Here is a 23114-nt window from a genome sequence, read left to right as displayed (position 1 = left end):
CTCTATGCACCTCACTCCTACTATGTTATTCTCAATATAGTACTAATCACCATATGGCAGACTACATACATTATCTGTATCCACTGTCTAGCACCTTGACTAGAATAAAAGTTTCACAAGGGCAGGGTTTTTTGCCACTTTGTTTTCTGCTATATTTCCAGCACATAGTATATGATCAAAGTATTTTGTAAAATGAACGAATGAAACACAACATATGAAAACAGAAACCTGAGGCTGTTTAAAATCATTTCCCCAAATGGAGTAAGTACATTAATTCCAGGGCATAGTAAGAATACCTTGAGATTATCTTGCTTAACAAACACTATCCAGAAGAAACTCATGCCATCCACTATTCTGAGGTGGACTGGAATGAAAGTGGAGTGTATTCTCCAAAAGCTTAATGAGTGGTTATTAAGTGTCAGGTACAATTCTAAGCATTTTACACATATTAACCTATCTAATACTCAAAATAATCCTAAAAAAATATTATTTTAATCTCCATTTTACGGATTAGGAAACCAAGGCATAAAAAGGACGAATCTGAAATAATATAAATAGCAAGAGGTAGAACCAGGATGTGAACTTCGACTCAAAACTTTTCACCATTATGTTATGCTGCCTCTTAGCATAGCAATCTGCTAAAATTGGTCGCCCATAGATTCTACAGCTGAAAATGAAGATGAGCAACAAAAGAAAAAGGAAGGATGAAATTTACGCAAAGGAGACAGCGAGAAAGAGAGGGAAGAGAAGATCTGAAAGAGATATCATGGACGAAAATTTCAGACATAGAGACTAGCTAACGGCATCAAAATAATTAACAGAAAGGAATAAGCACTGAAAAAAAGACTACCAAATGTGGCAATTAACTACTGAGAAGAGCAGACACGCAGGCATGAATCATCTTATTCATTTTTTCGTGTATAATGAATCAACTAAGGTGCATATTGTGACTAGGGAGTAGATAAGAGTTAATATTTTTAGCATTTTACAAATTTATTCAATTACATTTATTGAATTATCTGTCTACATTATTTTAATAAAATAATTTTTTGAACAGGAAATTTATAAAAGATATTCTTACTTGGATTTTTCAGTATTTAAAATTAGGTTAGTATCAGAGTAATTGTGATGCATAAAGAAAAATTAAACAATATAAAACGCAACAACAAAAAACTATAAAACTACTATTGAAAGGAAAACAAACACAATTACAAATTATCTTGTAGTGTACTTTGAAAGAGAGGTTAATTCTACTTTCTTAACAATTAAACTCATTAGAAAGACTAAAGCTAGTTTAGGTTACAAACTGCTAATCAGCACTTTCATTTCTATTAAGGGCATTTCAAACTTACATGGCAGTATGTCCTTATATCTGTTCTTTTTAACATTTTCTTCTTTTTCTCCAGTGGCTGTGGGATAAATCTTTTCTGTTCTATATTTGGTAGACAATCTTCTTAATCGCTTAAAGTACAAAAAAGAAAGAAAATTCAAGTTTAGAAAAACATTACTATTTTCAAAATTCTAATAATTTACAAATAGCTCTTCATTGAATTTTGCTAACCCCAATTCCTCACAACTCATTTTCCTGTTTTTTCTAAGCTCATAGTAGCTTCCTACCCCTTAGTAATTAATCCCAAGGATGATCTGTTTTTTAGCATAAGTGCAAACAAAAGATTAATATTCCAAATATCAGTGAAAGAGGAAACTAGAATAAAAGTAATTTTATTTAAAGAAATCATTAATAAGCCGAGTCAGAATTTTTAACTCAGTTCTTAACTTACTCAAGAATTTTTGTGTTTTATCTAAGGGTCTTAAAAACCAAGTTTTAAAATCATGCCTAAAAGATTATGTACAATTTTCTTTATTCTTTCTCTTAAACCTTGAGCACTCATGATGTGCAAGGCTCTTTCCTTAGCATAAGCTAATAATTACTTATAAGACACTGCAAAACAAAGTTCTTTCACATATTGAATTGGAAATGTCCAACAAAGACCATTTCTGCTTATTCACTGCATTACAGAAGTGGTTTGTGAGTTAGTGACAAATTCTTACCACATATGGCAGTAGGGATGTTCTTTGGGCTGGAATATTTCTGCGTGTCAGTAATACACTTCCTGCTTTCAGAAGCACTGAAAGTCAGCATTGTGAATTGTTTAAATTCACTACTTGACTACATTGCTGAAATTTAATTTCAAAGGAGCCTACTTTCTTCCAGCCTTAAAGACATATTGAAAGCATTCTGGTTTTACTATTCAACAAATTATTAAATACAAATGAAATGAAAAAGAAGTTTGGAAATGTTTAACTTTTTCACTATTTTATTTCTGCTACTTGTGCTGCTGATATTTAAGCAACTATGAAATTATGTCTTATTTTTAAAAATCACAGAACTTTAATTCAAGATTCTTAACTTATCCTTTAACACATAGCACTTTAAATAATCTTAGAAATGGGCGCTTATATATAGAATAGCGTCTTTGACTTTATTTGAAAAACCAATAAGCTTTATCGTCATAATCTTAGAGACCTAAAACAGGAATACACACTTTTTCTTTAAGATGAAAAGACTCACTAGAATTTTGTTTGGCACTGACACGAGGCCAAAGCAAAATTCCCCACATTTATGATGCTATTTCCCGTAGTAATAAAGTTCTCAAAGTGTATGGGGGGGGGGATTGTATTTAAAAGTAAACGGGGCTATTGGTGAGGATATGGGAAAACCAGAACTTAAATAAGTGCCTGTAGGAAACAACATTTTAGCATAATCCCTAAAGAGGGTAATCTGGCAATTACAAATAAACATAACCTCTTAACCCAGGGATTGAACTTCTACAAATCTGTCCTCTAAATAAATGGCACACACACAAAATGATGTATGCACAAAAAGTTACTTACTGCAGCACTGTTTATAGGAGACAATGTTGTAAATAATTTAAAAACTCTCTTACTAGCCAAATAGACTTGTTTCATCCATACAATCAAATACGATACAGTTGGAAACCAATGAGGAAGCTATTTATATATAACGATATGGAAATATCTCAAAAATACATATTACGTGTAAAACAGTAGGGAACACAGAAGTATGTATAATGTACTATTAATGTTAAAAAGAATGAAAATATATTTGTATTTGCTTGTACATGTGCATAAAATATCTCTGAAGAGAAATTATTAACAAAGGTTGTACGTGGAGAAGAGAAATGGGTAGGTGTAAAAATAGATGGGAAGGAAATATTGCTATATGTCTTTTCATATTTTGGATTATATGAATGTATTATCTATTCAAAAAATATTTTTAAAAAGTAAAGTAGAAAAAATTGTTTATGATTTAATTACTCCAGAGTAACAAAGATCCTCCAAATTACTTACACATACATATTCCATATTTAATCAGAATTTTTATATTCTCTGCTTAAAGATTTTCATTTTCAGATATTTATAGTATTTTAATGCATTACAAGATTATATGTGAATGTGACTTACAAAAGGATATCAATCTAAAACAGTTGCAGAAACACAGGAGGTAAAAGAATGTAACTTAGGCAACTGTCACTGGAAAAAGTATACACATATAACTACAAAGGAAAGAAAGAATAATTTAATTATAAAATATGAATGCACTTCAGGAATATCTGCAACAATCACTCTAAGAATTTCTTCTTTTACATGACAAATTATGTTAATTGAGAAATGTGCAAAAGAAAGTTTTTATGTGAAATGACTTTTCATCTCATATAATGAACTTTAAGAACACTTGTGTACATATAAGAATCAAATTTGAGTTTGACATATTTTTATAAATCCAGTTTTCTTAAAGCCTAGCATAGTAATCTCTGATGTAGTATAAATAAAAGACCTACTAAATATAAGAACTTTGTACATTTTTTTTTCCTTCAGAAACCAACATGAAAAAAATTCCACCCAACTATATTAAAAAGATATCCTTAAGTAAGGACTTATTTTCTCACAACAACAAAGTGAGCTTTATAGTTAGCTGCTCCAATTAACTGGGTCAGCACTTTTTAGCTGTATGACACTGAACATATTTAACCTGTGTCTCACCTTCTGTAACACGAGAATATCTACACTCAACAAACAGCCTGGGACAAAAATGGGCTCAATAAATGTTAGCTATTATTACCAAGTCAATCACTGAAACTCTTTAAATGTTGAGCATTATAAAGCATGCTTCATTTGTACTGTCAAATTTCAGCATGCTTCAGAATCACCTGGAGTGCCTCTTAAAACACAGGATGCAGGGCCCAACTCTCAGAGTTCTGACTCAGTTGGTCTGGGGTACAGCCTGAGAATTTGTATTTTTATATGAGTTCCCAGGTGATACTGTTGTCTGAAAAACACACCTTCAGAACCACTAGTATAAGGTACAGATTTAAGAGGAAGGAGTATTGCGATCAATTGCATGGAGGAATGGAGGTTGGTTTTCAACAATTCTTAGGTTCCTCTGTATTACATACAGGTTGGCAGCATCAAATAATTTGGGAAAAATAGGGTTTTTTCTTAGGAGGTGGTGGATAGATTAGGGGAGGGGAAAGAAGAGGAAATGTGATTATCAAGTAGCAAAAAAAGGGACAGCTGTAACTGAAAGCAAAAAAATGCACCAGCTATAAACAAAAAGATCTTAAATAAAAGAATTAAAAGGTTTTCTACCCTTTAAAACATCAGTATAATACAACACTGTATGGACCTGGTAGCACTTGACACTAGCATGTGTAATTGGGAACACACACATACCATAAAAAAGATGCTTTCAAGATTCTACTTTAAAAATTTCCCATGATAATTATATTTGCTCTTGTGGTTGGCTTGTCCTTTGCTTCTTAGTGCTCGTTCCACTCACATACTTCCAAATCTTCCTTTTAAATCCTAGCTCCTTCTGAGTTTCTTATCCCCTTCATGCAAATATAATCTTTCCCTTCTGAGCTCTTGTTAGACTTTATATGTACTTGTAAAACACCATTTCCTTCTCTTTTTTTAATGATAAATATATTATACTTTAAACTCTGTGAGTACAATATTATTGTTAGATTTTTATAATGCTCTGTACCCCTGGGGCATATTAAATCTTACATGTCTAATAAGTGAATCTTAGAATAATTTTAATGCTGGCCAAAACAAATGGTTTCCTCCTTTTGATAACACATCAAAATTAATGTCCAAATAGTGCCTGAAATTGAGGTAACACCAAAGTTCATTTAACTATATGAAATACAAGGTATCTACACATTTAAGTTCATTTTAACTTCTTGACCAATATTTTCATGGTTTCTAGTGAAGCTGTTACTAGGGAACAAATTGAGAAATATGCCATAATATAATAAGGAACCTTATTCATAAGCTTAGTGCTATGCAACAGACTGTATTAAGAATAGCACTGAACTAAACACTAATAAAATAATTCATTTAAGTCACACATAATTTTCAATATAACCTTAAAGCAAAAAATTACTTTGAATCACTTATTATCTTAACTGGGAAAAAAATACAGCTAAATAGTATATATAAGCTTTTTTTTTTTTAATTAAGCAAACAACAAAAAGAAACAACCATTTAAAAAAGACATTTCAATTAATTTTACCCTTTAAAGTCTTGAAAAAGTCAAATAAACTCCTTAAATAATTTCATTCTTATCTCAGAGTTTCTGTTCTAAAAGACAAATCTGATCATTTTAATTTTAGTCTCATACTTAAAAATCCTCCAATGGGTCTATCACCTCCAAGATAAACTACCAATTCCTTAGTTTAATTATAACACGTTTTGAGTGATGCCTGTCCAATTTCCTTGTTTCTTTTTATAACACTCTTTGACTTAAACTGATGCTTCAGCCATACAGAATTACTAACAACCGCCACAAGCAGCCCTCCACCTGTTTATATCAGAGTTTCACAATTTTCCCTCTTGCTATTATGTCAATAGTAGGACTCTGGATAAAGAGTTATTTCCTTTGTGAAGTCTTCTTGAACTGTCCCTTCCTTCTTATCCACTTCTCAGTCCCCTAGCACTGAAAGTCAATAAACATTGCTCTATCACCACTTGTGAAAGTATTCAAAAAATTGTCTGCCTCACCCACTGAACAATCTTATTGGACTTTATAGACCAATATCAAATATAATGCAAATCACATTAAAAATGGGTAAATTCAAAAATTACTTACTGAGCCTTCTCAGACAAGTCTTGGAAATATCTCTAATACTAGAATTTTTGATGCAAACAAAAACTGAGCTTTTCACTTTGATTTAAAGTTCGAAATTATTTTCTGTTTATCTCTTAAAACACAAAAGTTTTATTCCCCTAATCCTAAATCATTAAATTGATTCTCAAAGTCCTCAAAGCCACACACAACACAATATGACTATCTTCTTGAAGGTATCCATCTGTGTGTCAAGATTTGAGGTCTACAAAGGGTAGAACAGTTTCACTGTTTATCTAAGGACCAGAGCTAATGAGAATGTATCGTGTGATGTTTGCTGAATCTCTCTGTTCAAACAGCTGTCTACTGGATTGTCCACCGCATGTCTCATGGGCATCATAAACCTCCAAATAGCACCACCATTCAACAGTTGTTCAAGTTTAAAAGCTGGGAATCATCCTTGATTCTTTCCTTTACCCTTCCCCCTTCCCTCCAAATATCCAACCTAACAGCAAATTGTGTTAGTTCTACCTCTAAAAGTCATCTCTCTTCACAGTCACTGAGCAGACTTAGAATTCAGAATACATTTAGACAGGAACAAGTACTGAATTTTATTGTTGGTTAGATTTTAAATCAGGACAATTAGGAAGACAAATGGACACAAAAGTAATAGAGCTAAAATGGAAATTAAGCTAACTCAAATTCTTTTTGAAATAAGATGGGATATAAATAAATTAAATGTTGGAGCTCATGCTATTACTAGTCTACACACTACTGCCCCAAATTCCTCAATGTTAAAACACTTAAAAAAAAACTATGAATTTTATAAGACAATATTTTTAGTAAGTATGTACATAATACACAAATCTTAAAACTGTACTTAAAGTAAAATAACATGGAATTACTTTAAGCTTAAGAGTTGCATTATAGCAAAATACAACAGATATCTAAACCATAAAATAGAACTGCTTTTGCCATCGCTCTAAAAATTTTGAGGCAATTACTGGAGAACCTATTAGGAATTTTAAAAGGTGGGGGGTTTGGCACACAGTTGGCACTCGATAACAACTGTTAAATGAATAAATTTCTGGTGTTATACCTGAAATACTTAACTGTCTTAGTTCACAAAAGCCACTCAAAACTAATACTAAATTAATCCTACAAGTTGCATGATTATTAAGCCAAATAAAAAATTTAAAAAACCCAATACAAAATAAAAGCAACAAGTAGTAAGATCAGAGTATAATTTCCACCAAAAACATATCACCTCTATCTATACTACACTAACAGTTTTTAAATCTTTACATAGTTATATAAAAATATGCATACTTCTAATGTGACAAGCAATTAAAAGAACCAAAGTATTTCAACTATACAATTGCAATATCAAACTTTAATTGCAAAATATGCAACTGTGCCTTTCAAAATTCATCTTTGCTCACACTTTACTTAGTGCTGTGTGACAGACTAATTTGCCATTTCTTTCAGAAATGCATGGCTGACTTCTCATTTGAAGCTAACACTGAAAAAAAGGGGCTAATCTTTGGGTAACAAAATTATTTTATTTTTTGTTCACTATTTTCGATATTTCAGTTATTTCCTAGTAGTCTGCCTAGCAAACTCCTTGCTTTCTTCTAGCTCAATACAGAAATCATCTTGCTGAAACACTTCCTGAGACTAGTACTGGCACCCACCCCCGTCTTCCACTTCCTCCAAAATTGCTTCATCTCTACCCACAGCTTTTTATCTATACCTCTAATTTAAGAAATATCGTGATATATGATAATTATTTATTGTGTACATACACCATCCCTGACAAAACATGAACTCCCTGAAGATTCGTACCCTATCTTCTTTTTCTATTAGTACCAGTTAGTGCCAGCATAACCATGACAAACGATTCTGTTTAAGTGTTCTCGGGTAGTAATGTTCAGTTCAAAGAAAAAGGATGCAAATCGATTGACAGCATACTTAATAAACAATCTTCTCTCCCCTCTTACACTTCATTACTACTCAACAGGCCTGCTTTGAGTCAGAAAAGGTGGGGTTCAATTTCCAGTTCCATTACCTACTAGAAAGGGGATCTCATCAACATAGCAGCTTTATAATCCTCCCTGAATGGGTGTAGCAAGAGACCTTAATTTCAAGAATGTTCTTATATAAAACTTTGTACTATAGACTTTATATTTAACAATAAATATGGCAAAGCAGAAAAGCTAAAAGGAAAAAAGGTTATAGAAATATTTCACAACAAGCTCATAATTGATTTTTTCAACAGCCTAGAGCAGCGGTCTCCAACCTTTTTGGCACCAGGGACCAGTGCTCCTATGAGAATCTAATGCCTGATGATCTGAAATGGAACTGAGAAGGTGATGCTAGCGCTGGGGAGTGGCTGCAAATGCAGATAAAGCTTTGCTGACAAGACCCCCCACTCACCTCCTACTGTGTGTGGCCTGGTTCCTAACAGGCTATGGACCTGTAGGGGTCTGCAGCCAGGGAGTTGGGGACCCTTGGCCTAGACAGGCAAAGGCTTTCCTTTTCTTAAAGGAAAGGCTCCTGTTCTCTGGTTGGAAAAGAAAATACAGTGCTTTATCATGATTAAAATAAGTTAAGAGGTATAATCCAAGTTTATTCTCTTTCTACCTAAGAATAAGCTATATTCTTATTGAAATGAAATAGAATCCCATTTGAATTAAGAGGACAATAAAAATGTTTTTTCTTTTTTCTTTCTTTTTTTTTTTTTTACACCCACAGCACCTGGTATTCCAAGGTGGTCTCCCATCCAAGGATTTACCAGGCCTGACCCTGCTTAGCTTCCAAGATCAGACAAGGCCAGCAGGCATGTTCAATGTTTTTTCATATATACTAATTTTATTGAAGATATTTAATACAGCAAATGAAAAAGTGTTCCCAGGTTTGATTATTTTATTTTTATTTTTATTTCTACTCACAAAGCCATTGCCTTCTGTTTGTTTCTTCACCAACTTTCTCTAATGCCCCTCTAACCATTTAACGTATGAAACCACTGGTTCCACATTTTCCAGGTTGATTCCAACTTTAAGTATTTTGTCCCATGGGCCTATAGCAAGTTACTCAGGAATTCTAAAATCTGGGTATTAAAACTATGGCTCCTGAGTATGCCACTCTTCATCTGGTTTTGTGCCTTGATTTAAGAAAGCACGATCACTATAATCCCCTTTACCCTCAGTCTTCATTGCCAAACTCAGACTCTCAAAGTATTTTAAAGCAATCCATTCCACAACATGTAAGCATACAGTAAAACTGAGAATACTGAGTTCTAGCTTTAACATATCAAGCCACAATAACATCAATTGTCCAACTAAAAAACAAAGAAGACCCCCAAATTAATAGTATAAATGCAGAATTCATATTTACCTTTGCAGAAGCAAATACAGCACAGGAAGTCACTTTAACAGCTAAGAGAGCTCAATACATATTTAACACTATATGGAAACAAATGATCTTTTGCTAAGCCAGACTGCTACAAAGCTGTGGTCAACAGACCAAGCTTTTAAAGAGAAATTTACCCTTCCTGGTGAATCATAAACTCCTGAACCCCCTGAACATTTCATTCTCAAAGTACTTTTATGAAGTCATCGAAAATCTCCAAAAGGCATATAAATCTCAAAAGTCTCAATTCCTATAAAGTTTTTGTTTTTAACACAGCTGAGTAGTTAACTCCTTTCTCAGATTCCACGAAACAATTATCTCTTAATTCTTTCCGACCCTGAGTCCTTTTTCTGGCTCCTGGTGTCCAGCCTCCAAACATATGTGTTCTCGAGAATTATTCTCTTCTCAGATTTTGTCTTTTAACAAGTTTCTCCCTTCCCTATCATGCCTTTAACAATTACATTTCTAAAGAACCCAAAATCTCTATTTCTAGTCCTGACTTTTCTCTTCAGTTCCAGTTCCACATTCAAACTGCTTACTGAACATCTCCAATAGCAATTCAAACCTAAATAGATAAAAATAAATCCACTTGATTTTTCAAGTGCTAATGTCTTTTTTTTTTTTTTTTAATTTTCACAGCACTTCTGCACTTCTTACCCATTCAGGCTTAAAACCTCCTAGTAGTTTTGGATTTTCCCCTATATCTATCCACTTGCTTCCTTTCACATCCAATCAGTTTTAAGTTGTGGTGAACCCACTTCAGTAAACATCCCTCAAACTTAGCCCTTACTTTCTGGCCCCACTACTGAAGGACAGTTGTTTTAGGACAGGATCACAGATAACTTTATTTTTTTCCCTTTAATGACACTATCATTTGAATTTAAATGAAAAGACTTAAGAAACCCTTTGAATGACTGAGGAAAAAAGGAAATTTGGTGGACATAACAAAATAAATATTACAACTGTAAAAACTTAGATGGGTATAAGATTTATTAATGAGGAATTTTCAAAAATTTATTTTCCAATTACACTTGATATTCAATGTATTAGTTGCAAATGTACAGGTGATTACATTTACATGCCTTACAAATTAATTACTCTAAGTCTAGTACCCATGGGACACCATACATAGTTATTATAATATAACTGATCATTTTCCTTACAAACAGAAGCAGAATTTAAGGAAAAATTTTAAATAGCTGCCTCAGATTAGCCTAATTGTTTTGAAACTAGCAGATACCAAAATATCTTTATTTGTACACTCAAATACTGTCGAAATTTTTTTTATTCTTAAAGAGCATTTTAATCCCTTTTTGTATGTACCCGAAGATCTAGTGAGTAGAACACCTGAGATAACATTGCTCATTACCAGCTCTAGTTTCTGATTAAAAACTCAGAAAGCAATTTTTAACGGTATATTGCAAATCTATTGAGATTGCATTGGACAAAATAAATGATGGGCCAAATTCTAGAATGGTAAACTGTCACTGATGTTCCCCCTAATCCTTCCATCATCAATCTACACAGAGACCACATTTAAATATTAACTGTTATATATCTGAAAGTTTGAAAGTTACCTGACAAACCAGACTAAGTTTACAAGCTATATTTTTGCACTTTCCCATTTCAATTTCCCAAGTCTAGTAACACATAAGGAATTACTATTAAGGGATAGGCTGTAACAATTTTTTTCTATCAATGAATAAAAATGCTTTGTTCAACATAAGGTATTTATGTTTTTAAGATATAAAAAATTAAAAGTAATAAAGGATCCTACTTTAACACAATCATTACATATAGCAAGGGAAGGGAAGGGAAGGGAAGGGAAGGGAAGAGAAGGGAAGGGAAGAAAGAAAAGGAAGAAAGAAACTAAGCAGAGACAAAGTCAGGTTAGGTTGCCAAATTTTTGTTTGTAGAATTAAGTTTTAAATTCTTAATAGAAACACAGCTTGGCAATTTCTCAAAAGGTTAAGTATAGTCACCATACAACCTAGCAGTTCCACTCCTAGGTATTACCTAAGAGAACTGAAAACATATATCCACACAAAAACTTGTAATCAAAAGTTCACAGCATTACTCGTAAGAGCCAAAAAGTGGAAACTACTCAAATATGCATCAACTGATGAATAGACAAAATGGAGCATATTTACACAATGCAATATTATTTAGGCATAAAATAGAATGAAGTACTTAATACATGCTCAACAGATGAATCTTGAAGACATCATGATAAGTGAAACAAGTCAAACACAAAAAGCACATATTATATGATTCCATTTATATGGAATGTCCAGAATAGACAGATCCACAGAGACAGAAAGTGATCTCCGCGAGTTTTCTTTTGGAAGTGATGAAAATGTTCTGAATTAGATAGTAAGGACAGATGCCCAACTCTGTGACTATACTAAAAACCACCAAAATGTGTATTTTAAAGAGGTGAATTTTATGGTATGTGAATTAATCTCAATAAATGTGAATTTATCAACAAAAGTGTTATAAAAATTTAACAGGATGTTGGGGGATACTGTTAATAGTAAACATTGGCAGCTTCAGAGTGGATCGACCAAGGCACATTCAGTCCCACCACCCTGTAATAAGGAATATCTATCTTCCTCTAATTATTACTCAGCCTCTGGTCTTTACCGCAGACCTTCTCATTTTGACATTAATACCACAGAACTAAACATAACAAAAATGAAGAATATGATCTAAATAGGAGTAACATGAGGAAATTACAAACGGTCTATCAGAAACTTTGGCCAGTGAATTTAACACATAACTTTTTCAGGAAAAGATAGGTAAGTATGATGAGTAGGAAAGATAAAAGTATATGCAGTTTTTAACATGAGCAAAGTTAAACAACAGTAGTGAAGCTAGAAAATTAATTTGGAAGACTAGATATTTAAAAGTAGAAGATACATAAAAAATGTGGGGGAGGGGAAGACTGGGGGAGAAATAACTGTTAAGCCATCTAAGATTAGGTTCAAAGTTTAAATTCTCTAATTTCTATAACTCTTACCCAGGACCGGGAAGGAAGATTAACATAAAAGAATTAAACCCAAATCTGGGTAATTAAGCAAACATGTGTTCTTAAAGTTTTAGCATATTTCTCTGGAAAAATGAATTGGAGGTTATTTTTCATATCGAACATTCCGATTCCTTGCAAAAAATATTTCATTCTGACATTATTTTAGAGTTGGTCCTGAAAGGCCAGACCTCATTACTATGAGACTATATGTACCCCAAATTATCAAAGGCATGATTTTGTCTTCAAATATCTCTTTGTAACAATGATAAACAGTGTTCCTCTTTCTTATATGTAGAATCAAACAAAAAGTCCAACCTCAATCATGATAAAAACAAAGACCTACTTATATACAATCATCAAGATTTTTACAATATTTTAAATCAAAACACAAACGTAAGAAATAGAGGAACTACATAACTAAAAACAATGTGCAAATACAAACTAGACTGGGTTTCTAAATATTTTTAAAAGACATTTTAGAATCCATCAATTGAAATAAGCCAAAATTTTTAAATAAAAGATGTGACATTTGACAACTTTCAAAACCATGATCAAACTCATTAAAAAGGATTTACTATTTCCTACAGCAGAAACTTTACTGAGATAAACAGAAGGTATGTCAATCTATACAGCAATCTTGAAGGAAAAATGAAAAATGATAAATAACTGAAACTTCAGCTATTATAAGAACTATTAATTAAACTGGAATTATGAAGCCACATTGTCTTACATGATGAGAGCATCTTTGAAAATAAATCACAAGTTTTGTTTTATTATGATTGTTAAACTTTCGTAAACTGATTGGTGCTTCTCTTTTTGCTAAATACTTTGATATGAAGTAGAAACACTTTTGATATAAAGAACCCATACAACTCAACAACAAAAAAACACAATTAAAAAATGGGCAAAGTACTTGAGTAGATACTTCTCCAAAAAATACACAAATGACCTTAAGCATATGAAAAGATGATCAACACCACTAATTAGCAGGGAAATCAAAACAAAATATCACCTCATAGCAATTACAATGGCTACTATCAAAAAAAAAAACAAAAACAAAAACAAAATAACAAGTGTTGGTAAGGATGCAGAGAAACTGGAACCCTTGTGCACTGCTGATGAAAATATAAAATGGTGTAGCCACTTTGAAAAACATTATGGCAGTTCCTCAAAAAATTAAAACTTGTATTACCATATGATCCAGCAATTTTACTTCTAGGTATAAACCCGAAAACTGAAAGACGGGTCTTGAACAGGTATGTTCAGAGCAACATTATTCACAATAGCGAAGTGGTGGAAGCAACCCAAGTGCCCATTGATGAACACATGGAAAAACAAAATGTGGTTTATACATACTATGAAATATTACTAGCTAGAAAAAGGAAGGAAATTTTGACACATGTTATAACATGGATGAATGTTGAGAACATTATGCTATTTGAAATAAACCAGTCACAAAAAGACAAATATTGTATGATTTCACTTAAATGAGGTATCTAGAGTAGCTAAAGTCATGGTGATAGAAAGTAGAATGGTGGCTGCCTACAGCTGGGTAGAAAAGGAAAGTGGGAGTTATTTAAAGCTGGGGTACCCAACCCCCAGGTTACAGACTACAGACCACTACCAGTCTGCAGCTTGTTAAGAATCAGACCACACAGCAGGAGATGAATTGCAGGCCAGCAAGTGAATCGTCATCTGCATTTGCAGCAGCTCCCTAGCGCTAGGATCACAGCTTCCACTTCAGATCATTAGACATTAGATTCTCATAGGAGCACTGGCCCCTGGTGCCAAAAAGGTTGGGGTTCACTGGTTTATTTAAAGGGTATAGAGGTTTAGTTTTGCAAGATGAGTTCTAGAGACTGGTTGCACAACTTGTGAATGTAGTTAATACTGTACTGTACACTTATAAATGGTTAAGACGGTAAGTTTTATGTTACGAGCATTTTACAATTAAACGTTTTTTAAAAAAGAAAGCCACTGTAGCTGCTTACACAGAAATTAAATGTCCTATCTAGTAGAGTAAGGAAAACCTGGTGGTTGTGGATAAGCGCCATTAAAGTTCCTCAGATTACCAGGCCAAATGATATTCATATAACATTGGACAGTTCTACTCTACTCATGAATTAACTAAGATTAAAAAAACAAACAACAAAAAAACTTTTTCAGTTTGTTGACATACTTGGGTCTATATATTTATAATAGAAGGGAAAAGTAAGATTTAACGATCACCTTCATGAGGATGACTGGTCTCACGTCATTTTCTACTAACTTGTCCTATATGCCATGTACTCTTTTAGGTGCACAGATATAGTGGTGACCAGGTCAAAATTCCTGTCCCGATGTAGCACATATTCCAAAAGTACATGCTAGTCATATAAGTATTTTAAAATTTATATAAGCGATACATGCATATGCTAAAACATTCAAACCATACTGACGAGTTGTGTTATGAATTTCCAAGACCACCCCCTCAAGTATGATGATTCGCAAGGACTCACAGAACTTATAGTCATATTCACAGCTATGATTTATTATAGCTGAAGGATACAAAGTAAAGGCAGCAAAAGGAGAGGTACATGAGTCGAAACCCAGAAGAAACTAGGCACAAGCTTTCAAGAGTCTTCTCAAATGGAGTCACACAGGACCCACTTAATTCCTCCAGCAGTGAGTTGTGACACAACCTGTGAAATGTTGTCTAACAGGGAGGCTCATTAGAGAGTCAGTGCCCAATTTTTTATTGGGGCTGGTCACACAGCTACTCTTGGCCTAGCGCAAACCAAAAGTCCAGATTCCCAGAAGGAAAGTAGGTATATGGTTCCACATAAACCACATTTGCACTGTACCACTACAGTGAGCTAGCTACTCTAACCTCAGAATGATAAATACCCTCCAAAAGACCAAGTTCCTAGACACTAGCCAAGGGACAATCTTGCAAGCAGGTCTTTCTAAGTATAGAAGAAATCTTAGCCTTTTTAAGTTAACTGTTTTCTGCATACAATTACAAAATGAAAAAGTAACCCTCCCTTCCAAATCCCTCTTCATGTTAAGTCTCCTCGTGGCCAAAATAGGCCTTCCAAAAAAGACTTCACCAATTTACCTTCTAGCAACAGGTCCAGAATGAGTTTTTATAGAGCCTTGCCAAAATCTGCTATTATCAATTTCTAAATTGCCATGATTATCAATTTTTTAATTGTACCAAATTTAGTGGAATCTGGTAGACTCCCCCAAAAGTTAATGTTGGTTATTTGCATTTCTCTGATTATTGGAGAAATTAGTGACTTTTTTCTCTGCGTTCAGTAATTATCTGTATTTTTCTTGTTAATTATCAGTCATAGCATATGCTCATTTTTCTACTGGAGTGTTCTTTTTGATATATAGAAATTACTCATGTATTTTGGATAATAATCCGTCAGTTGTTAAATGCTTTGAAAATATTTTCTCTTAATCGACCATCTACCTTTGCAATATAGATTTTTAAAATTTTTATGAGATTAAATCTGATTTTATTATGTTTGTGTTTATTAAATATGTCAGGAGAAAAAGCACTCTAATTCAGATTGATTTTTCCCCTAAATGTTTCACCAGTCTCTACATTAGCATACTGACTTCCTCTAGACAACTATTGCATAAAAAAAAAAATTATCCAAATATTGTTATTATATCTTTTTTGAACTTGTTAACTTTAAAATAAAATGAAGAAATCTTATGATTCATTGACCATTTTATATTGCAAAGGGAAGTCTTAAGTAAAATGGTGTTCCCTTACATCACTTTTTGAAGTGACAATTCTTAAGTACCAGCTAATTTTTAATAGAATGACACTGTAAGTATGACAATATGACAATACTTCACTGTCAATCTGACTTCATTAAGTCAAACAACACTACTTGTTTAAATCCTTAATGCATATCATGGGTACACTGGCAATCTCTGGGATTAAATTGTTTTAGAGCATGTCCTCTATAATAAAATAATATTTATCATTTAAATTATTTGCTGGCTAGAACATTTCGTGAATGAGAAAGACGAAATCAACTTTTACCTGTAGAAATGATTTAGCACTTAGCCTAAAAATTCATACAATTTTAACCAATTCCTTGTATGTTGTCTTAATACATATAAATTCACCAACAGCCCTACTATATTAGTTATTTCTATAACTGTTTTCTTTTTGATTGCTCTTAATTTAGTTAATGCTGCTACTAACTGCTATTCCTTAAAGTTTCTTTATGATTCCCACCTGCATTTGTTTGCTCAAAGGGTTCCCTCAAAACTTCACCAATCCTTCTGGGCTCATTTTGAAAGTCTGTTCTTATAAAGTCCATTCTACAACTCTCTTAACAATATGTGAATTTTCCCTTTTAAGAATCCTCATTGCACAACAATGTGAATGTACTTAATGCCACTAAGCTGTATACTTAAAAATGTTAAAAATGGTAAATTCTGTTATGTACATTTTATTGAAAAAAAAAAAAAATCCTCATGGCAGTTTGTCCCATGGTATTGTGTTCAGTTTTGCATGTTAGTTGCCTTCATCTTTATTTCCCTACCTCCGTTGAAAACTCCCCCAGGAAAGGGCTCCTATAAGCCCTACTGTCATTCAGATGAATTGAATTTACCAGAGAACTCAGAAAATCTCACTCTTTGAAATGAAGCAAACTCACGATAATTCTATATACAACTCACTTGCACTCTGATGTTATTAAGAAATATGTGACCATTTAATATTTGTTTTTACAACTTTAGTAGGTGAAAAGGAGCCTCTGTCCTACTTGTACACACTAAATTAATGCTAAAGTCTAGTTTTATGTTTCAATTAAGTTGCTACATTGATAAAGCAGAATTTAAAACCATTAGAACGGACATTATCAAAATACACATTAAGTAGAATACAAAAGGTATATGAACAGAAATGCTTTGACTGATAAGTTTGCAGAGATAGAGCCACCTTCTCCTCCCACCCCATGATTAAAAATGGTTCACACACAGCACTTAAAAAAAATCTGTGTTAACTGACATGGGACGTTAACATGTCAATTCCATAATCAACTATAAGGCAAAAGATTCTGTCTCAAGTTAGGAATAGCTTCTGGTGTCCATAATGACTACACTGAAAGAGGCAACAAAATGTAATAGTTAATATCATAGTTTTTATAGTCAAAATAGTTCTGCCACTACCAACGTGACCTTGTGCAAGTCTAGTTTCCTCATCTGTCAAAATATGACTGTGGATCCAATGTAAAGGGCCTGGTGACATTCCTTACAGAGTTTATTATATAAACAAGGTATACAGCATTATATATACACACCATTATTTGTGTTGTCTGTGAAACATACTTTGTAAGCAACTATAATGCTTAATTTACTTAACAAGATTTACAAAGCACCTCTCATATGGCCACTGACTAGGTTTCTAAAAATATAAAGACAAGATAGACAGATCTAGGCCACTGGATTTCTGAATCTCTGATTGCTAGAAATAAAGACCTCACAACCCAGTAATAGAAACAGAAAATATAGAAATGTAAACATGTAAACAAACCCAATTTATTTTATCAACAGTTTTCTGCCATGTCATATGCTACCATTTTATGATTACCACTCCCACCTTAGCCAGAATGATGCCCCTTAAATGGGAATAGTTCTGTATAGTACTAACTACTATTAGAGGTCTACCACCCCCAAGGCCTCCACCGAGCTGAAGTACAATTTTGGCACCTGTTTCCTCATCTATAAAATGAACAAAATATCTTGCTCAATAGGCTGTAGTGTGAAGTATGAGAGTTTGTTAAGTACAAACTGGCACCAACTAAACGCTTTTAAGGTTTTTCAATCATTTCCTTGATTCCATAATCTCAGGGCTTTAAGCCAGGTCTGGTTGCAGTAGATGACCATTTTGTTTTAGAGGTTGAGTATATGGCAAACAGCAGCATAAGGGTGGCAGAACGGAGGGCAGAAATAGGACAAGGGATCTAAAATTGAGAGAGAAGAGAATGATAAACCAAATCAATAAATTAGCTTTTCGACCTGTCCTCTTTCCCTTCCCCAAGTTCTCTTTTCCCTAAAACCACCACCACAGGTTTACCTTTCAGGACAACTCATATATGATAGGATTTCATGGACAAGGGTTAATTATTCTTACCTACTAACAACTGCCTAAAACTCTCTAATATCTTCCATTTTACGAAAAAATTTTAATGCAAATCTGTCCTATCCTTTTCTCAGTACTTTTGAAAAGTCATTCTATTGCCAAATCCAGGTTTAAATCCAAATTCTCTTTAAAACTCCTCAATCCATCTGGCCTCTATACTACCCTCCACGTTCTGCTCCTAACTCTCTAGCACTGAGAGTTTACCATCAAGCACTTAAGTGTTCCTAATGTTCTGTATTCCTCTCTGTTGAGTACATATTCTTTATTTCAGAAATCTAATATTCTTTCCTGAGTTCAAATCATCACCCATAACCTCCCAAATTAAAGACCTATAGAGCCAAACATGACACTGGCCTGAAATCTAAATTCAACTCAAATTCAATATATTTAATATTGAACTTAATTGGTACCCAACTCTTCAAACCCGTCTTTCCTCTTGTATTCCCAATCTCATTACTAGCTCTTAAGTGTCCTAGTTAGCTTGAATAAAATTTCTTCACCCTCCATTATCACCAAGTTTTGTGAATGCTACCAAATTCATATTTTTTCTTTCTATTCACTGTCATTGTCTTTAGGCCCTCCTGCTTGAACTACTGGAACAGCTTTTGGTCCTTACTCCTCTATAGTTTATTCTCCATATAGCAGCCAAGGTGATCGTGCTGAAAGGTAAGCTAACATATACTTAAGAGTAAAACCCAAAAGGCTCTTGTTTCGCTCAGAGTAAAAGACAAAGTCCTTAAAAATACCTATAAGAACCTAGATGGTCTGCTCTAACTCCCAACCCCACCGCAAATCTATTACTGCCTCACCCATTCTGCTCAAGCATGCTGGCTCCCTTGATATTCCTTCAATACACTCTTAAACTTAGATCCTCTTAAACTTAGATCCTTGGGCATTTAATGTTCTATCAGTCTGGAAAGCTTTTCTTACAGATAAATGCATGGCTCATTCTCTCACTTTTTTCAAGTCCTGGTTCACTATCTTAACCATCCTATGTAATAATAGTATCCCCTATACCTGACATGGTAGACTGATCATATTAATAGCCTAGTTTTCAACCTTCTCTGTATTAAAACCACATGTGACTTTGTAGTTCTTCTGAATTAAAAGATGGAATCTATTCTGCCATCCCTTGTAGTTGAGGTGGTGTTATAACCTACTTTGGCCAACAGAATGTGACCAAAGTGAGTGTGCCAGTTCTAAGCCTAAACTGGCCTTGCATATATTCCCCTCACTTGCACCTCTGCCACAGCCAAGAGAATGTGCAAGGTAGCCAGTCAGGGAATGAGAAACATGTGGAGCAGAGACAAGCAATCCCAGCCATAACCAGGCTAGATGCGCTGATAGCCAGCTAACCCCCAGAAATGAATGAACCCAGTCAAGATCAGCAAAGCTGCCTGACAACCAAAACATGAAAAATATTTATTATTAAATGCCACTAAGGTTTTGTGGTTGTTATATAACATTACTGTGATAACTGATACATATTACTACTTTTTTCCCTTCCTATTTTATTCTTCTCCATAGCATTTAATATCTGATCTAGTATATATTTACTTGTTTATTAGGTTATTCTCTTTACTCTTGCCAATTAAATGTTAAACTCCATGAGGATTTGCAGTCTTTAGGGTCTAGGATAATAATGCCTGGCACAAAGTAGGCATTTGGTAAATATTAAATAAATTTAAAAAACCCGAGCATGATAACCTAGAAAATCATTTGTATCTATGTATGTGTTAGATATCGTTTCAGTCTATGGAAGCCATTAAACTCAGAACCAGTCTTTTGAATCACTATTTCACAGTGTTAAAATCATGATTTTTACAAAATATTATCATTTTACTGAGCAAATATGCTTTATGTGCCATTAGTAAATAATTTAAAATTTAGGAACATTATTTACACAGGATTTATCTCATCCTACTCTAATTTTGGTATATATTTAATAATAATAAATTGTGGCATGCTAGCGCAAGTATATAATTTATAAATTAAAGAAACTATATCGAGAAAGTACATGCTCAAAAGTTTTTACCATGATCAAAAGTTTGGAGAGCACTGGTTTGGAGATCAAAAGTCAAAACTCCCAAGTTACTATCAATGATATCTTTAGATAATAAAATATACTATACACATTATTTTTTTCTCTATCACCAAAGAGGTCCAGATGTGAAAAAGAGCAAGAAGTTGCTTTTTCCCCTTTTTATTTTACTTCTCATGTAATATCCTCAATCATTCTTCCTTCCACTCATTTATTTAGGATAACACTTGACAGTACACATGTCCTTGATTCACATTATTACTAATTCTCAAACTGCAAAATATTCCTGTTTTATGGATGAGGAAACCAAAGTTGAGAGTAGCTTAAATAACTTACTCAAAATTACAGAGACAGTAAATAATGGCTGGGTCTATTTTAGATATAACTGTTGTGATCTACATCAACTGGAGTATCCAATATAACACTAGACACTCACATATCTAAATTCAAATATATCACAGAGATATGCTACTTCTGTCTGGTCCTTTCTTTCCCACCATCTACATATTCTTTCCTTAACCATCTATAAATTAAAATTCTCTTTTACTAGCATCGAAGATTATTTTTCTTTCCTCTTCTAACTATAACATATCTTAAAGTCGTAACGGTTTGTATCTCTATTCAATCCATGTTCTATTTTAAATTTTCCTAAACCTTCTTAATATTAATAAGGAAAATAATAAATGAGGCAATCATTTTGGAACATATTTGAATATACTAGATATGGCATAAAAAATATATGATTTGCAAAGAATATATGGTTTACAAATAATATAAAAACTGGCATATAACAAAGCAATCACTGAAAATTAAATGTATTGGTTACATATTCTATACTCTAGACTAAGTTGCATTTTCAAATACTTTAAAAATAATCTGCCATCTATCATAAGAATTTAAGGGACGAGAAAATGCCAATACTTTATTATTCTTTGAAACTCTTAAGCAGCATAGAATAATCATGTCACTACAGTCAATTTTACAAGATTATACATATTCTTTATCTCTCAATAATCAAGTATTCAATTACATTTTCCTTAGGTCCTAAGAGCATCAAAAAGCATGCTACATCTGAGCCAGTAACAGAGAGACTAAAAAAGATAGGTAAAAAACCAGGTAAAAATGATGCTTCAACATCAAGGGTAGAAAGGACTTAGAAAAAAGAAGATAGTCAACAGGGTTGAATGCTAAAGAGGAATCAAGAAAGATACAAACTACTATAAAGTATCTATTAAATATGTCCAGGAGATCTAAGCCAAGCACAGTAAATTAAGTTTCAGCAAAATGGTAGAGCCAGGTTAAAGGAATAAAGAAGGGACTGAGGAAGTGGAGCTAGACAATGTCTATACCTAATTACTCATTCACAAAAGCTTCCTTTTAAGCCTTCATTTTATCTTTAATAATTCCTCTGAATGTTGATTTTCACAAAAAAAATTTTGTTTCCAGCTTTTGAACTATTAAAACCCACCCTCTATTTTTCCATAAAATGTAAAAACCAAAGCATCTAGTATATTAAAGACCATATTTCTTACTTTAATAATTTTCTAACTAAATTATAAAGTAATTAAAAAATAAAACTTTTATTTTGTGCAACATCTAATAATGCCAGTGAAAGGTTTTAGAGGTAAACATTTAAACATATTCAATTACTTTAGTTGCAAAGTCCTATTATTGATATCTATCTACTGTATGTTCCTCCTTGGCATTTAAATATAATCTATTTACAGTATGAGAATTACACATGAGGCAAAATTACAGGAAATGTCTAAATTATACAGTAGTATTTTAAATCCACAGATGTGGAGGCCCAATTCTAGTTATACATGGATTTTCAACTGCTCAGGGGTGCCTGAATCAAGGGTCAGCTGTACATGCTGATCTATTTCTAACACCAACTTTCTATACACAAATCTTAGGCACAAATAGGCCATTGGACAAACTAGAGAAAGATGAAAAGACAAATAGAGGTGCACAGGGAGGTATAAAGGCAGGCAGATACGCAGCAGAGACAGGCACACTGACAACCAGGCAAACATAACATAACTGTACTTAATGTAAAATTTATGGTGAAGAAAATACATTAGTCTTTCAGATAGTGATAAATTTTGAAAATACAGTCAGGGAATAAATAAAAAATGACTAGATATAATACCTTGATAAAATTGTTCTTTAGAATATTTCTTTAAAAGAGGTAATGGTCTGGTTACATATTTACATACTAAAAAATTACAACTTAATCTTATGTACCATAAACATACAGCTTACACATTATCTTAACTATCCCGCTCCTTCCCTAAGAGAAGTCCTTTCTATAAACATCTGAATAAGGTCC

At 33.2% G+C, this 23114-nt stretch overlaps 1 protein-coding gene across 6 annotated transcripts in view; it reads right to left on the bottom strand.

Annotated features, from left to right (window-relative positions):
- PTPN12 (protein tyrosine phosphatase non-receptor type 12) overlaps positions 1 to 23114 on the bottom strand; it is an 86971-nt gene that overhangs the window by 51250 nt on the left and 12607 nt on the right. For all 6 annotated transcript variants that reach the window (XM_016145949.2, XM_036230295.1, XM_036230293.1 and 3 more), the window contains exon 2: positions 1353 to 1461. In XM_016145949.2, coding sequence (XP_016001435.1) covers positions 1353 to 1461 — 109 coding nt within the window. The remainder of the gene's footprint in view (positions 1 to 1352; positions 1462 to 23114) is intronic.

The sequence above is a fragment of the Rousettus aegyptiacus genome, unplaced genomic scaffold, assembly GCF_014176215.1.
Source record: "Rousettus aegyptiacus isolate mRouAeg1 unplaced genomic scaffold, mRouAeg1.p scaffold_m13_p_13, whole genome shotgun sequence".
In the NCBI taxonomy this organism is placed as follows: domain Eukaryota; kingdom Metazoa; phylum Chordata; class Mammalia; order Chiroptera; family Pteropodidae; genus Rousettus; species Rousettus aegyptiacus.
Note: the sequence above shows the minus strand (reverse complement) of the source record. Positions and strands in the feature narration are given on the sequence as shown.